Below are 17,719 nucleotides of genomic sequence, written 5' to 3' on the forward strand. Positions count from 1 at the left end.
AAGCCTACAGCACAGAGAGAACACCATAGGAGAAGGGAACAGAAAACCCTAGTTTTTCCACTCACAACCGAGAGAGAAAAGAGAGAGGCAAAGTCAAAGTGAGGCGGAAGAGAGAAGGATCTAGTATATAAAAGACACAACCCCAACTCACCACCACATTCTGCCACGTGTAGGGCATCACTGGAGATTGGGCTCAAGCCCAACAAAGTATGGGCCGGTTACTGGTGGAGCAGATTGGGCCTATAAGGGCCATACTATTATAATTATTATGTTTCGAATTGATGAACGTTGTATATTCACTTTCCTAAACTGATTGAGGGTGAATGAGATATATTGGATTAAAGTTGATCACAGTTATTTGAAGTTATCAAATTAATGTGTGTTAAATAATCTCAAATTCGAATAAGAGTGTTTACTAAACTTGTACTTTAAAAGGCAAAGTTAATATATGTAAGTAGTTAATTTTTGCAAAAATGGGTTGTAAAGCACACACGCACACCACCGCCGGTCTGCCTCAGTGCATTGTCAATTGGTTTTTGAGTTGTTCTTGGGATTAAGCTTTATCCGAACCTAGCTTAAAAGATTTCAATCTTGCATTGGACACGTAGTCCAACACAACATAACAAATAAACCTACGTTGTTTGACACGTAGCTATCCATGTACACATTGAAAAGGTCGCCAGGTATGCCCCTCGAACGAACAACGTGAGGCGCGTTAGATGCATTCGTCCAAGTTCATGATCTGTACGCGTCCATGATAGATGTTTGTAATGTCCGTCTGTTATACTCCAACCATAATGGCAGAGTTGACTCTACATTAATTCTCTAGGAGTGTGAGCGTCTATAAATAGGATAGTCATCTTTCTGAATCAACACACCAACAAATTTTTGCATACATGATCTCTCGTGCTTATTAGAAAGAAAAAAGTTATAATAGAAGTGTATTATTTTTTATGGGATGGGAAAATATTTCCTTAGTATTGTTTTATGTATGACTAGTGTTTATCTTGTACGCAGTTCCTTAGCAGTGTATTAGGTCTAGCGTTTTCGGAGGAAGGGGTTGTACGATTAATATCTTCTCATTTAGGAACACTAAGATTTTGTGTCAATTTTATGTTAGTTGTTCTTTGGTGGTCGAAGATGGTGGCGGCGACATCAATGTTGTTTGTGATGTGGAAGTGATGCACGGTGATGAGAAAATTTATTTATTACTACTATAATCTTTTTTTAGTTTCAATAAATCAAATGACGTCGTTTAATATGTAATCAAGTATCCACATCATCAATATTAGAAATTCATGTAAGATCCATTTCAGCTTCAATTTAACAGGAAAATATTAGGTTGGATGAGAAAATTCAGAAAAAAATGTGCATTATCATTCAAATTTTTAAAATTAATGTAGCCCATAATTTCATGACAATTGTCCCTTTAATTAATATGTGATGGATTAGATGAGTAGAATAACAAGAATATAGCATTAATTAATTAATTAAGGCCACGCATTATATTTGATGATTCAAAAGTGATGATGATGATTGGGCCAAGTCCACGCAGAGGCCGTGTACAAGCTGGTATCCTTCCATCCAAGGCTCAACGTTCCATGATCTCCCTGCACAAGGCTGTACCCTCTGGGGAACATATTGAGTATGAGCTGCGCCTGCGCCATCGCGTTCCCGCTCATCCCCATCTGCACAAACCCCTTCCCCGCCATCTCCCTCCTCCACCTCATCCACTTCTCCTCCCCGCTCCTCGTCGGCCCTCCCACCGCCACCACATTGTTTATCTCCCTCTGCAGCACCCCCTGCTCCACCCCGTGCCTCTCCCCCTCCCCGCTCTCCCCCACGCTATCAAACATCGTCGCGTAGTAATGCAACGACGCCACGAATCTGTCCAAAAACGAACCCCCGTGGCTCATCTCCTGCTCCACCAGCGTCACCACCCTCGGCCCCACCCCCTGCAGCAGCCTCATCGTTTTCCAGTCCGGCCCCGTCGCGTCGTACAGCGAATGCTGCAGCCAGTGGACCGCCACGGCCTCGCCCCTCCGGACGTGGAGGGCCGAGACGTCGGCCACGTCCCCGAACCTCCCCTCGACGGCGTGGAACTCGAACTGCATCCCCAGCCGCCGAGCGAAGCTGGAGAGCTGCTTCTCTGTCTCGAGGAGCAGCTCTCCGGATGCCCCCATCCCGGTCATCCGGACATGAGGGGGCCCCTCTGCCCGGGTGGCCAGGATGTGGAACAGGGCCGGCCACTGCAAGCCCTGCATGATGTCAACATCGATGATGTGGAGCCTGCGGTGGCCGCTGCAGGCCTCCAGGATGGCCTGGTTGGAAGTGAAGTGCGCGAATTTGACGAATGGCGACGTGGTGTTGTAGACGTGGAAGGCCGCGTGGACGCCCCTGAAGTCAACAGGGATCGGGGTGCAGACCCCGATCCAGCTGTTGACCACGCGGCTGGACATGGCCTTGGCGAAGTGGGCCACGACCCGCTCGGCCGGGGAGGGGCCGTAGGGGGAGGCCGTCTGCGAGAGCTCAAGCAGCATGCGGTGGGCCTCCCCGAGGTTGTCGAGGGAGATGGCCACGGCGCACTCGAAGAGAGCCGTGAGCATGCCCATTGCGGCGTCGTTTTGATCAGTAGCGATGGGGCTGAGGAGGGCGGCAGCGTCGTCGTCGATGAGCTGCTTGGTGACGTGTTCGACCCATTGGGAAAATGGATTTCCGGAGTGGTTCAACTGCTCTTCTTGAGGTTGCATTACATGAACACATCAATTTTTGATCAAAATGTGTTAATTAAAATGGAATAATGGGAGGGGTGGAAATGTGTGGTGCAGGCGAGTATTTAAAGGAGGGAGAAGGGAATAAGGGAGCTCAAATAAGGAAGATAGTTTGGCCGGCATAGAGAGACAGAGGGAACAAGTTAATGGGAAAATGCCAACGAAAACACGTCGGTTTGGTAGTGATTTTTGTGTAATAATTACAAAGTTTTGTTAAATTGAATATTTTAATGTGCTTCTCTTCTATTTCAATTAATCTTGATGTTACTTGCTCACCAGGGTGAGGAGTGTATTAATTATAAGGCTACATGACCATATTTTGGTTAAATTTTAGTCAAACTTTACAAATAAGCCAATTAGTAGTATAGTAGTAGTATATCATAATGTTAACATTTTACTTAATTGTCCCATCAATCTAAATTTGAAGGGATAAATAAGTACTCTATAATTTAGAAGCTAAACTAATTTAACCTAATCTTATATATATTTTTTTTCATACTAAAATCAATATACAAATTTGCAAAAAAAAAGTTATGGATCATTTCTTCCACGTCATACACAATTTCCTCCAAATAGAAATAAACGGGACAGCTAAAAAAATATCAAGGTTACGATACAATCGATATTTTACAAAGTTGCATGATAGACTATATTCGACCAAACTTCGTCGTTTTTCCAACAATTTGCCCAAATTGTAAGTATGATACGGAAACGGAAGATTGGCTACATGTTTACCTAATCATATATGCTTATGTTTTTTTTTTCTAATATTATAATTCACGCAAATCCCCTCCCGTGTTCTAGTGATTGTTGATGGAAAAGTATCATATCAACTAAATTTTTGTTCACTTAGTTAACATGGATATGCCACTATGAAAAACGTTCAAAATTGCGTAACTTCTCATAAGGATTTGAATGTATGGAAAAACTATAAAACAACTTGAAGCATGTAAATCATCCATTAATGCATCATGTTGGTGGAATACGGCATGAAATATAACACGATGCTGCAATAGAGCTCAATTTGAGGGAGTACTTTTATAGAATTTCAACAAGAAATTGGTCATTCTGTATTCTACATGCAATATGCTGTGGTTCCCGGAAAGGTTGACAACAAGAAAAAATCCTACAAATGAGTCAGTCAATGATCTCTGCTTTATGTAAAGAAAAGGTTGAGGGCAGCAAATCAGCTGCAGATCCAAAGCAACGAGCCACTCGAAATCTTTTTCCCTCTCTGGAACCTGACAAACTCTACATTCGTTGAAGACGAAAGAATAGTAGCTTGAATGAAAGAAAATCCACATCTATTGAAACCATGAGGCTGGGAGAGAGAGAGAAAGAGATCAACCGCATTAATATGTTTTGTCATGCCATATCTTTGAGAGGAATGAGAAGGTGAAACATACATAAGGTGTCATTTTATTGGCTGCCACCAGTCTCAGACGCTTCCGACTCATCATCTGTTACAAGTCACACACAAATAAACATGATAAGTCACAATTTTATAAATGATATAAGTTCAAGACAAGAAGTTAGAAGCTCAATCCAAAGCTAGAGTTTATATGGCTACTGAGTATTTGAAACAAGCAAATACTGTGGCCTATAATGCGCAGATGTTACTAAGGCCCAGGCCTCGTATGGCTGAGGAATCAATGTTGAGGATGTTTTACATATTTAGGGTTTTTTCTTAAACGGGCCAAACATCATGGATACTTTTGCTAGCTAATGCAATTATGCAACAGAGAAATTGGTATTTGTTCAAATATGACTATATGAGGATGCTATCAAATGAAAATACGTGACCTACCAAAAAGTGATTTGATTGTTGGCCTCTTTGACTTGGTATTTTTCTTCTTCAATTCAGCTGTAGAAGAAATAAAATTAAAGAGATCAAGTATCAGTCACCATGAAAGGACGAAATGTAACTTAGAAGCATGCAACTGCTGATATCATCAGCTATTCCATATTGCATGGAAAATGCACTGATACGTATAAACTAAGTATTTGTCAGAGCTACAAAACAACAAATGCTATATAAAATTCACGAGCACGAGACTAAGTGCATAAAGCATGCACAACACATAGCCAGAGAGAGAGAGAGAGAGAGAGAGGGAGAGATACCCATTCCAGGAACTTGGTAGTCATTCACAATTTCAAAGTTCTTGTATGTGTACCCCACAAAGTTGATGTCTTTGGAAGAAAGCATATTCTGTTAAATGAAAAGATAATATTAACAACGGAGGGGGAAAAAGTACCCAATACTGTGGTAGTAATATTCATAATAGAAAGAAAAACCTAAGTGGAAGTAATTGTAGTGTAATATCAGACAGATAAAACTAGATATGGACTTCATCAAACATTTTGCAGTAAAAGTTGGCTTTTTTCAGGCCAGGGATTATTGAAACAAAGGGTTCAAGAAACAAGCATCTATCGCTCGGAATGTTTGAGTTATTGTTAACTATCGTGGATATTTAAGGGGTATTAACTTTTCAGGAGACGAATTTGGATTGTAGATAAAGATGTTTTGTTCCAGAGTTTTGCTAAAAATATCGAGAATATAGTGGATGTATCACGAAAATTTAAAAATATAGGCTATCCCAAATTTACAGTTTGACTTGTTGTGATATACATAAAAGTTAAGAGTACGTTAAATGTTAACTATACAATTAATTGGACTAATGAAAACATGTTTTACTATGCACTCAGCCAAATGTCATGTGGAGATCCAAGCATATACCAACAACATGATAATTGGGTCCATCTTAGGGCTGGGGAAAAATATCGAAAAAATGATATATCGCTCGTATCGTATTGAAAAATATCGAAAAATTATCGAATTTTCGATATATCGTAATTTTCGATACGATACGATATCGTATCGTAAGTTTTCGATACGATAACGATATGAATTTCCTTATATCGCGATATATCGTTTTATATCGAAAATACGATATATATCGAAAATTTGCGATATATCGAAAATTTGCGATATATCATATCGATATTTTATTTTCGATATATATCGATATTTAAAGATATATCGAATTTCGGTACGATATATCGATACAATAACGATATGAAATTTTTTTATATCGAAAGTTCGATATATCGAAACTTTCGATACGATAACGGTATGAAATTCTTTCATATCGAAATTTTCGATACGATACACGATACAACGTTTTCGATACGATATATCGTATCGACCCACCCCTAGTCCATCCTAACTATCCCACCCTTGGCAAAACAGTAATATATAAAAAATATACAAATGAAAAGCATGTGTAACTACCAGAAAAGTTACTCAAATTTGATGACCTAGTATCTATATTATTTACAACAGGATAGTGTTTCATCATTTTGTTAGTAATCTTTTTGGGTTGCAGCCAAAAATTTTAAACATTGCAAGTACAACACAATCTCCTTATATTTTGCAAGGACAACATTCTAATTTTTACATCAAAGTAGTTCCACTATGTAAAACTAAAACATCATTCTTCCACAGATCTCAGGGAATGCCATGAGCAAGTAACACAATACGCAAAAATGTAGTAGAAAATGGCAAAAAGCACTCAGAATATATGGTTATAATTTGTGCATAACATATATAGAAGTAGAACATCTTTCCAAATATACATTCAAAAACTTTAAGCATAAAAAGTACCTTTCTCCATGGACTAGATTTTGATGAAGTTGAAGTGTGGTGTTCAGCCTGCAGCACAAAATAGGTCTGATTAGCTACACCTTTTAAAGATTTTAAAGAAGACACTAAAAGTCTTATTTGGACAGATAGCAATACCTCTTCAAACTTCTCAAAATTTTGGGTATCCAACTCATCTTTAACCTCGGGAATAAATGCTGCTTCCATATTGTATATGTTATCCCACTCAATCCCGTTAAACCAAGGATGTACCTAAACAAACAGATCATAATGATGTTTCTCACCAACTTGTGTAAGTCCAAAGAACATGCCATATCACACTGTACACCACACCTTTATTTCATCTGCACCATTTGAACCAAGCCTCTGATTAACACTACAGAGTAGTTTGCTTATCAGATCTTTTGCTTCAAAAGTAAGTGTAGCTTCCTCTGGAAACTTTAGATGTGATTTCCAGTTCACTATCTGCGAATGAGAGCAATAAGTCTAAAAATAATGAATTTAAAATTACTTCATTTAGCTTGACACAATTTAAAATTACTTCATATGCCAAATTGCTCAAAGGATGGAATATTAAAGCATGATGACACTTTCTTTCACTAAAAATTCCATATAGAGATCCAAGTCCAACTAATCCAACTTCAATGATTATCAATGGAAAATGCCTGAGCAGGAGCAAATATATTTCCTTCAGCAACCTTGGAACTCATAAAAACCATGTGAACACTCACATAGATAAATAATTTCCCAAGACTCTAATAATAGGTAGCTGGAAGTAACATCTCAAGTCCATGAGCTCACTGAGATTATTAAATTATAGGATTAATCCAATTCATATCTGGATACAAATTTTAGTGCAAAACACATCAGTTGAATCATTCATAACTTTCATACAATATTACTTTTAATATTTAGCAGAATTAAGGTCCCAGCGTCCCAGCGGTTTCTATTGGCACGGGTAGTGAGCCTAATTGATAGAGGTTACTCGTGCAGAGATCCTTGAAGTGAAGTGATTCAACAGACACATAAGAGAAACATCAAACTCCGTAAAAAAGCAAAGCATTAAGCTATGAATTTCTGCCACATCAGAGGGAATTCCTTGTCTTACCTTCCGGCATGTAGACATAGGATCATCAGAATAGAAGGGAGGATAACCCACTAGCATTTCAAACATGATAGCACCAAGGGACCACCTACATAACAAGGACAAACCCTCACTTTACAGTAGTGGGTAGAAGAAAAGTAACCCGCGGCTAATTAGCCTCTTCAATTGAGTATGGGTGTGTTTTTGAGACGATATCCTTGATAATTAATGCCTATGGCAGGAGAAAAGATGTTGAAATGGGAAGGAGCAAGCAAAATTATTTACAAGAATGTGGCAGATATTTAAAAAGAGTTATAGTCCAGAATGGGAATAGGATAACCAAAAACTGAGTAAAACTAAAAAAATTCAACGGGTATATATAAACTAACCAATCACATTCCATTCCATAGCCCTTCTTTAACAGAACTTCTGGAGCAATATAATCGGGTGTACCAACAGTTGAATAAGCCTGCAATCAGTGAATTTGACATACGAAAAAGGTTGCACACTAAGTATTTCTGATAGTAAGAACAATATCGTGACAATTCAAGTGTACATCATTCCTTACAAGAATGAAGCACAGACTAACTAACCAAAACACAATCAGTTACCAACCACTGTTGTCCTAGCATAGTATTAACGTTAAGAAAAAACAAGAGAGCTATTGCTTAACTTACAAGCATTCTCCGATTTTTCTGCCAATGTTGCAATTGCTCTTGTTGCGTGCGTTTTGGAGCTGAGCTATCCTCACCTTTTGAATTTCCATTAACGCCGTCTCCAACTGCAAAATCTTCTTTTAGAGTACTACAGTCTAGAGGCTTGCACAGGCCAAAATCTGATAATCTCAAATGACCATGCCTATCAAGTAGTAAGTTATCAGGCTTAATGTCTCTGCAACCAATCAGATGTAAGGAAAAAAGAAGTTAGCACTGAGGTAGCTCATTGAAATGCAGATATACAGCACGCAACCTTGAAATTTTACATACCTATGTATATAGTGGTGTTTATGAATAGATTCAATAGCCAAAACTGTCTCTGCTACATAAAATCTGGCCTCATCCTCAGTCAATGTATCCTTCCTCATCAATAAAGTCATCACATCTCCACCCGGAAGATATTCCATGATGAGATACAAATACTCGTCATCTTGGAAAGAGCAATACAATTTGACAATGCAATTGCTATCCACCTCTGCAAGCAAATTCCTTTCAGCTCTCACATGTTCAACCTAGAAAATACAGAATGAAAGTCAAATGACACAATAAACATAACCATATCGAGACCAACTGAAGATCAATAATCAGATACCTGGCCTCTACGAAGCATTTCTGATTTCTTAAGCTTTTTCATTGCATATACACAACCTGTCGTTTTCTCTCTACAGACTCTAACCTGTACAGCATAACCATTCATTAGAATGTTATCTTTCAGGCATTTAGTAACAGAAGACATTCACTCAAATAGCATCTTGAGGTGTGCAATACTCTAGGAAAAACCATGCCAAATCAACTCAACATTCCCATGACAATTTTCATTAACAAGTTAATGGACAAAAGCTAAAATAACCCCTAAGAAATGGATCATATATTCAATCATTTTAATAACATTTAGAGATATAATCAAGTCGCCTGTCCAGGTCATAAATGATCAATGGATCAACTTTCCAGTTACATATGTACACATGATATACGCATCCTTCAGTGCCCCCATCACTCACACTCACGATGCTATTTTTCACTATTAGCCTCCTTCCTGCCACTGTATTTATTAGAAAAACATTTGCTAAAGGGTCAAAGCTAGAATGCACAGACATGCAATTGGTTCTTTTCTAATTTGGGGAAGATCCGCAAAAAAGGTTCCCAAAATGGAAAAACTTTTTTATGTTTACATTATAGGGAAAACGCACCATCTTTAGAAACGCACACAGCCTGCGCGTTTTTAAAAACAAAAACACATAATTCCTGCAAGAAATACATATCAAGCCATAAATTTCACAAAATTTAACCAAGCCCTAATTTTACATGTAACCTTAAATCTAGGTTACTTTAACTAAATCCTACATTTATCATCTGCATGTACTCGCTCCATCCCACCATAAGCGAGGCGCTTCTTTTAAGCACTTGTTTTGGGAAAATGATACTCCCTCTGTCCCTAAAATTTTGTCACATTTTTCCATTTCCGTCCGTCACACAAAATTTGTCACATTTCACTTTTTACCATTTTTGGTAGTGGACCCCACATTCCACTAACTTATTCTCACTCACATTTCATTATAAAACTAATACTTTAAAAATAGGACCCACATCCTACCTACTTTTTCAACCCACTATCCATTACATTTCTTAAAACCCGTGCCCGGTCAAACTGTGACAAAATTTGGGGGACAGAGGGAGTACTATTTAATAGTTAAAGTGGAGAGAGAGTGTAAAGTATTAGAGAGAATAATGTATCGCTTATGGTGGGACGAAGGGAGTATCATTTAACAAAATTGAGAATGATTACAAACCAAACAATACGTAGCTCAATTTGCGAGAAATAGTTTCAAATTTCCCAAACTCGTGTGTGTGTATGGTATGTTCAAGCATAATGGGGGAGAAGGTATTCTCCCTCATTTAAGTCAAGCGTGTCCATTTCTAAAGCATGGGCGTTTTAAAAAACCCACACCTTGTGTGCGTTTTTCCTAAAATTGAAAACATAAAAAGGTTCCATTTTGGGAACCTTTTCATGGATAATCACCGAATTTGAAAAATCAGTCTATAACTGGACAGATCTGAGGAAATTAGGAGCTTGACGAATTGAGGTCTGGATATGAATCAATAGGAAACTTGACATATGGAATTTCAACTGAAGCAAGTAATAAAAGCCGAGATAGGCATATAAGTTATAATAATCTTTACCTCCCCAAAAGCACCTTTCCCAATCATAGTGAGCAACTCAAAGTCATCGGCACCCATTTTGTGCCTCTGAAGGCGCATGTATTCAGTTTCTTTCTTCTCCAAAAATTTTAATAAGTTATTTTGATCCTCCTCAGATACATCAGCATCAGCTAGCTTCTTTTCAAGTACGTTTCGCCTGTTAACAACCAAATGTAAAATGATAGCTTGTCATCAATATAAGAGAAGTGACATTTCCTACTCATAAATCCAAAACATAATGTGGTCAAAGAAGTAAATGTAATGCGGTCGGCCGTTATTAGGATCCAGAAATTAAGTTCTGGACCCTAAATAAACTTTTATTCATCTAGTTTCTAACAGCTGAAAGTAAGTAATGGACCTGACATTAGAATTTAATCACATGTTAATGATCATGCGTAAACATCATTTAATCATTTACCTGGTCCATTAGAGCAGCTTAACATTTAGCTAATATATTATGGAAAAAAGAAAAAATACTAAGAACGTATATGACGAAGCCAAAACTACTAAGAAAAGATTAGTCAGTTAATTTTCTTGAGGAGAGAAAACCATTTAGGATATTGCCGCCGCATAAGCGAACATATCCCAATAAAGAAAAAGAAATATATGTATAATGTCTATGAACTTATTCTCTCCATGAAACAAATTCAGAATAGTTCGGCTTCTGGAAATATGAAGTATCGAACTACTGACATTTGACTATTTGAGTTTTAAATGCGCCCAAACTGAATAACAGCTTTCACTAACAAGACCTTACAAATTAGGAAATTTTGCACATATTCCACAAAGCTGAGAGTTCATTCACTTCATATTTACCTAATCCTCAAATAACTATTACTAGACACAAAGGGCTATAAAAATAGTGGCTAGAGGATACCAATAAGACATAAAATTTTATAATAATGTTGCAGGTTAACCACGATAATAGAAATTTCTAGTCGGAATAATTACAGTAAAGAAACTCATACATATTTTTTTTATGCAATGCACGTGCTTGAGTTGAAATAAAAAAAAATCTTAACACAAGAGGTGTACAGAAGAAAGTTTCTTCAAAAATAATGCAGCCAAAACAAGTTTAGGTAATATACTATACCGCTGCCTCCTTTCCTGAAGATTCCTCATTTGCTCCTTGTAATGATTTTCAATGTACTGCTTTGCAGCAGCCACCTTCTGTTTTGTGAGAGTTGAGGCTTCATCATCAGCAAGTAAGTCTGCCGGTGGTTCTTCTCTTGCACTACCCATTGAGTCTTTCTTCCTACTCACTGTCCTCAATGTCCTCAAACGGTCTCTTTGCTGAAACTTGTGGAACCAACTTTTGGCTGAATCCATCAAGTAGTTTTCCTCTGCTTAAGAGGTAAATTACACGTAACTCCCCGGGCAACTTCCATCATTCTGACACCATAATCTCATCTGCCAAACATCTTTCAATGACAGCGATTATTTTAGACAACGTTACATCCCCAACTGAATATTCATGACTCTGGACAGACAGATGAGAGTTGTTACCTTGGTACAATGTGTATTCCTCCTAAACAGTTCTGTATTCTACTTAGAAACTTCTATTCCTGTCCAGTAAAAATGGCACTAACATTACCAATTTCAGAACATTATTCAAATTCCCAACAAATCATGAAATCAAATGAATCTCACGTGTTACCCAAAGCACATAAAAACTTTGGAGTCGAAAAGTAAATGTGATTCAGCACAGAACAAGAGCAAAAATGATAAAATTGGAGCACATAGCAAATGATAAGTTAACTTTACCACACACACACAAATCGTCTAATCACCACATTCTCCAAAGATTGACACAGCATAAAAAACATCATAAAAAAATACGTCAACATTAATTCGAAAAGATCGCGGAGATACCTTGATTCCGAAATTGCTAAATGTCAAAAACTCGCCGACGCTGCTGAAAACCTATTTAAAAATAAAAGCCGGCGAATCAAAATTACTAGAATTACATATTTGGTTGACATGCAGCAAAAATCGAGGACAACGGATTCCTATAGACGAATGCAATTGCCAGAAGATGACGGAACTAAAAATAAAAACACAATTTCAAAATGCTTCTCGGCAAAAAAACACAAAATACATTCAGAAAAAAATTGAAAATAAACAGAGCGGTAGGCAGAAACGATCGCTTACCGCCAAAGCTTTTAGAGATAGAGAGATAAAACCGATCGAAGCAAATACAGGCGTGCACGACGCATACACATTTATATGTATATAATCGCAATATTCGAAATTGATTGATTGTTTACGACTGCATATGTAATGCCGAAAACAAATTCGCCATTTTCGCTGCTTTTGGAAACAAAGAGATGAGCTCGCATGATCTAAACGTTTTCTCCGCTATTTATATTGTCAACTTTTTGGAGGAAAAGAGAAGAAGAAAAGAAATGTAAATGTATAGTATTCTCTAATTAGGAAATCTGCAATTTTACTAATAAGAAAATAGGGTTCACTTTTTAATGGGTATGATGTGAACAATATTATCATGTGAACAATATTATCATTATCAATTTTACAATTTTGGTAATGATGGATATTACTAATATTTTATTTTTGTACTAATAAAATATAGCGAACACCTAATTAATGTCGACGACATTATTCATCTTTGTTTTATTGTATGGCTCTTCGAAATAGTTGAATCATACAGTCACACGTGTTAGCCAATTTATCCATAATTAAGAGAGAATTTTAATTTCCAATTATGTATTTTCCATCAACAAACATTAAATAAATCTTTGACTAGAAATTGTTTCTTAGGATGATTAGAGTTAGAAACTTTAATCTAATCTGGTAATTCCAATAGGTGATTTTCCCATTTGATTGAAGAATGTTGTTAATAACTGATCTTATATAATTAATTATATTATTTCCCTTAAAAAACAAATTTAAAAGTGACCAAGTAGTTAATCACAACATTATCCATATATAGAAGAATAAATTAAAACAGAGTTTATTTAAGCATTAATTTTAAACTAAAAAGACAAGGACAATCATAGAAATCTTATGATTGATCTAGATGAAAAATACCACATGAATTTCATATGCATGTGCCAAAAACTTCGTGACAAGTATGATTATTTTAGGAATGATTAAAAAATTAAGAAATATGTTGACATGTTTATAAACTAGTAGCAATAATCATATAATGTCGTTTTTATACCAAAGAATTTTAATTTATATTTCAAGAAAATTTACTTCTATTTCATGTTTAGTTATTAATTGCAAGAGAAGAAAATAAACATGCTAATAGTTTAGTTATTTTTCATACCCAATTCACTTCATAACAATTACTCTGTAACACCAATCATATTAATCTAAATCAACCATAAACATAATTTTAAACTATTAGCAATTACATAGTCTATGATATAGAGTAGGTCACGATTCCGAATCACATATAACTAAATAATACAGAAAATAAGTCTTATAAAATATTATAATCAACCCATATCACTTGAGCATTAATATGAGGTAGTACCAAATTTATTAAGTACTAGTATAAACTCTAAACTGCACTAAATTATCAATATTCTTGTATTTTTCGTGCAGGAGAAGTAAATGGAGTGGGAGAAATGTGACTATCCATAAGTAAATGTGTTAGGCAAGAAACAACGACAGTTTTTGTTGTAGTATCTCTCCACCAACAATCACAAACTTCTTTCACAAAAAAACACAAACATAATTAATATCTATATGTATAACCAGTGTTGCATGGGTAGTTTCCCCAGACAAATCAAGAAAAAAAAATCTGAAATAAACAGAGGCCTGATATCTCTATAAGATCTCCCAATCAAAACAATACATTTTTAGGAAGAGGCAGCAAAATATAGGGTAAAAGAAATGTTGCTATGCGGTGCCTCTGAAAGAACGAAAGAGCTTCGCTAAATTAATATTGGGGGCATCTAGTTATCTTACTGGATGATGAATTAGAATTTCACCTGAAATGTGTGTAGATCAACGGTAATACGCCATATGTCTTGTAGACCTAAAAGGAGAAGCATCGAATGGGGAAGATGTTTTGAGCGGGGATGGGGAGTTAATTGGCTTCTTCTTCTCAATCTTTGTTTCAGACCGTAGCCATGACTCAACAACAGAGAGTAAATTTGGGTTATGCTTCAGTTCATTGAGCTCGGCCACCTTCTCAGACTTCCTCAATGTACCATCTTGAACATACACAAGATCAGTTGCCCATGTCTCGAGTCCATCAAAAATATGAGTTGCATAAACAATTGTTGCTCCTCTCTGAAATTAGACACCATAATGAATTACTATATTTTATGTACGCCCTATTTTGAATGAGAGAATTGTTGTAACAGATTTCTTCGGTGAAAGGAACACATGATATGCAATGCTAACAAACCACAGTGATATAAGATTTGGCAGCCAAAATATGGTGATGTGCTATCGCGTAGATGAAGTAGCTTATGACGACTGTAGAAAATATTAACATGGCATACCTGCTCACACTCTTCCCTGAAAAATTCCAGCAAATCCATCCTAGCCACAACATCTAGATCAACAGTGACTTCATCTAGCAAAAGTACCTGAATCCCCACCTTTGTTAGCAAAACGTCTTATGAATAAGACAATCAATAAACAAGTCATTGTATGCCCAAGATTCGTCGACTTGATCACAAACTGATTCATCGTCAGTCCTCACCCACCATCCCAAAAAACTCAGTTATATACATATAATGTGGCCACTAAATAATGGATGACATATGAGTATAGAGATACTAAATATGAAGGAGAAGTCAAAAACAATAATGTGGCAGAGAAATCCATCAGAGTTTGACAATCGTCACTGATAAGAATGGGTATCCAAATAAGGCAGCACACATAAGAAACCATATCAAATACACAAATCCTGATATCGCCATCATATGGTCAACAGTGCAAGCTTACCTTATAAGGATGAAGAAGACCCATGCAAATTTGCACGCGACGCCTTTGGCCATCAGAAACTTTGTGCATTCGCCACTCAAGATTAATATCCAAAAGTTCGATCAGCATATCCCGCCTAACAGGGTCAACACCTTCAACTGGATTATGACATAGAATGAAAGAAAAAAAGATTAGCAACTTCCCTAACTTGTCACAAGACGAGACTAAACAAATAAGGAGACAAGTTAATTATCATCGTGTGGAGAAGGAAAAATGAACTACAATGCTGCGTAATTAATCTAATGCATTTAATTTTGAGAATTTCTATATCCACTCAAAGAAACTAATGCGTAAGGCACTCTATACTCAAAACATGAACTACCAAATGCATTATCTATAAATGCCATGGTGCAAGGCTGTGACAGATAAAAAACACCCCATGTAATAACTAAATACCTCCAAAGATCATATGTTCGGCTGAGAAGTCCCCTTGAAGCGGAAGGTCCCCCTAATATCAAGCACAACAGGCAACATAAACTCAGACTACCATCCAAACATTGAACACTAAAAATGTAATATCAATGACAATCCTACAATTATGTCAAAACACAAAAGTGAACTTATCAACTCATTTAGATTCTACAATCCTGCAGCAGATTAATAAAGAAACAAACTTTCAATGCAAGCTATATAGTCCATAAGGTGTACAAATATTCACACACAATCACAATCATAATACGCCATTTTCCATCCATCTATATTAGAGTTGGTCAATTTCCAACTAGGATATTCTAATCCCTATTTATGATTGATTAATCATAACCAGGATATAAGTTAAAGGAAGGTTGAACTCACAGCAGAGCTGACAGTCTTGCTCCAAGATTCCCCCAAATAGGCCAAATCACCGTTGCAGACGAGATCAGTGTCGTGAAAGGCGGATCGATTGAGCACTCTGACCACATCACGGCCGCCCACCATGTGCTTCCCCGCCAGTATCCGCAGCAGAGTGGTCTTTCCTGATCAATCAAAATCCAAAATTGAAAGATGAAAATGGTGCGTATTTGGATTCAGCTATTAAAAGAAAGTGTAAATATCCACATAGTGATTAATAGGGCGCGACAAGGGGGAAAAAGGACCAGATCCATTGGCGCCGACGAGGAGGCAGCGGGAGCCGGGAGATACGTTGAGATTGAAATCGAAAAAGATAGGGGAAGTGGCGTCGTAGGAGAATTGCATGCCGCTGACTTGTATGGTGTGGGATCCTCCCTCCATTGTAGGAATTTGGTTGGGGGTTTGGCGGTGGCTGGGGTTTTTAAAGGTTGGGTGGCGATGGGGTTTGGCGGGTATGGTGATGCCACGGGGTTTGAATCATACCTATGGATGGAATCGAACTCTCTCACCAACCAACTACGCCATTAATTTAGCTAGGGGTGGGGATTCGGTCGGTTCGGTTAGAACCGAACCGATTTATTGGTTAACCGAATCTCATATTTTATGAAATTAAGAACCAAAATCGAACCCCTTTGTCGGTTCGGTTATTTGAGGAACCGATCGGTTCGGTCTTCGGTTTCACCGAAGGAACCGAACTCAAGTGGAATACACTCAGTAAAATAAAAAAATATAAGTTTGCTATTTGCTAGGATTCATTCCTGGGTGGGGTTGATGGAGAAGGAAGGATTTAACATAAGCCTACCATCTGCGCCAGGAGCTGTTTATATAAAAATGTAGGAAAAATATAAATAAATATCATATTTCGTGAAATAAAAAAAAATACTACTACTTTGTTACTTAATATTGGAACCTGCTCGAGAATTAAACATGTGTAACATAAGTTTAATAATTTAATATAACATATACATTAGATAATTCCTAATCTGTTAATTGCCTAATCTGCTAAATAAGCCTGCATATTGCGAAGTATTAGACATGTAGTAAATTTCGGACAGCGGCATGCATAAAGAGAAAAGAAGAGCATACCTTCTATCCGAGCAACAACGTGGAGAGGAGAGCAGCAACGGCATGGAGGTGGAGGTAAGCAAGAACGTGATAGTAGCGGCGTGGTGTGAATATTGTGAGCGGTAATTAGGTTTTTAACCTTTTTACAATTCTAATTTTTACTTTTTTAAAGCTAAAATAAATATATAAAAATTAAATATTAGAAAATAACGGTTATTCGGTTCTAACCTCTCGGTTCTCGGTTAGAACCGAGAACCGCGAAAATCCTATACTTAATAACCGGAACCGAACCTTAACCTTATTTTTTCGGTTCTCGGTTTCCCCAGTCCTAAATTTAGCTACTGTTGAATTTCATTGTAGGTATACTCTACATTTCCACGAAAAGGTTGGAATTTTCATAATCCGAAATTTATTAAAAAAAAAAAGG

The 17,719-nt window shown here is 37.1% G+C and overlaps 2 protein-coding genes and 1 pseudogene across 5 annotated transcripts; all 3 read right to left on the minus strand.

Annotated features, from left to right (window-relative positions):
* Positions 1-1,469: 1,469 nt before the first annotated feature.
* LOC125223218 (protein SCARECROW pseudogene) lies at positions 1,470-2,775 on the minus strand (annotated as a pseudogene).
* Positions 2,776-3,784: 1,009 nt separating this feature from the next.
* LOC125223206 (uncharacterized) lies at positions 3,785-12,835 on the minus strand. Of its 4 annotated transcripts, none has more exons than XM_089065631.1 (17): positions 12,583-12,835; positions 12,304-12,354; positions 11,938-11,996; positions 11,525-11,841; positions 10,414-10,588; positions 8,825-8,908; positions 8,503-8,744; positions 8,194-8,407; positions 7,906-7,985; positions 7,541-7,625; positions 6,766-6,897; positions 6,571-6,684; positions 6,436-6,483; positions 4,893-4,980; positions 4,579-4,635; positions 4,178-4,231; positions 3,785-4,092 (listed from the first exon to the last, which is right to left on the minus strand). In XM_089065631.1, the coding sequence occupies exons 4-16, from the start codon at positions 11,758-11,760 to the stop codon at positions 4,191-4,193; spliced, it is 1,596 nt and encodes a 531-aa protein (XP_088921757.1). In that variant the 5' UTR covers positions 11,761-11,841; positions 11,938-11,996; positions 12,304-12,354; positions 12,583-12,835; the 3' UTR covers positions 3,785-4,092; positions 4,178-4,190. The 4 variants fall into 4 exon arrangements, with proteins under 4 accessions (XP_088921757.1, XP_047982191.1, XP_088921758.1 ...); XM_048126234.2 differs by having other exon boundaries at positions 11,525-11,852; XM_089065632.1 differs by having other exon boundaries at positions 11,938-12,015.
* Positions 12,836-14,107: 1,272 nt separating this feature from the next.
* LOC125223226 (ABC transporter I family member 19-like) lies at positions 14,108-16,721 on the minus strand. The gene is made up of 6 exons (XM_048126266.2): positions 16,473-16,721; positions 16,192-16,352; positions 15,793-15,844; positions 15,358-15,494; positions 14,910-14,996; positions 14,108-14,694 (listed from the first exon to the last, which is right to left on the minus strand). The coding sequence occupies exons 1-6, from the start codon at positions 16,606-16,608 to the stop codon at positions 14,407-14,409; spliced, it is 861 nt and encodes a 286-aa protein (XP_047982223.1). The 5' UTR covers positions 16,609-16,721; the 3' UTR covers positions 14,108-14,406.
* Positions 16,722-17,719: the final 998 nt, after the last annotated feature.

This window comes from Salvia hispanica, chromosome 2 (assembly GCF_029641045.1).
Source record: "Salvia hispanica isolate PSC_SH4W2 chromosome 2, Shi_PSC_v1, whole genome shotgun sequence".
Lineage (NCBI taxonomy): Eukaryota > Viridiplantae > Streptophyta > Magnoliopsida > Lamiales > Lamiaceae > Salvia > Salvia hispanica.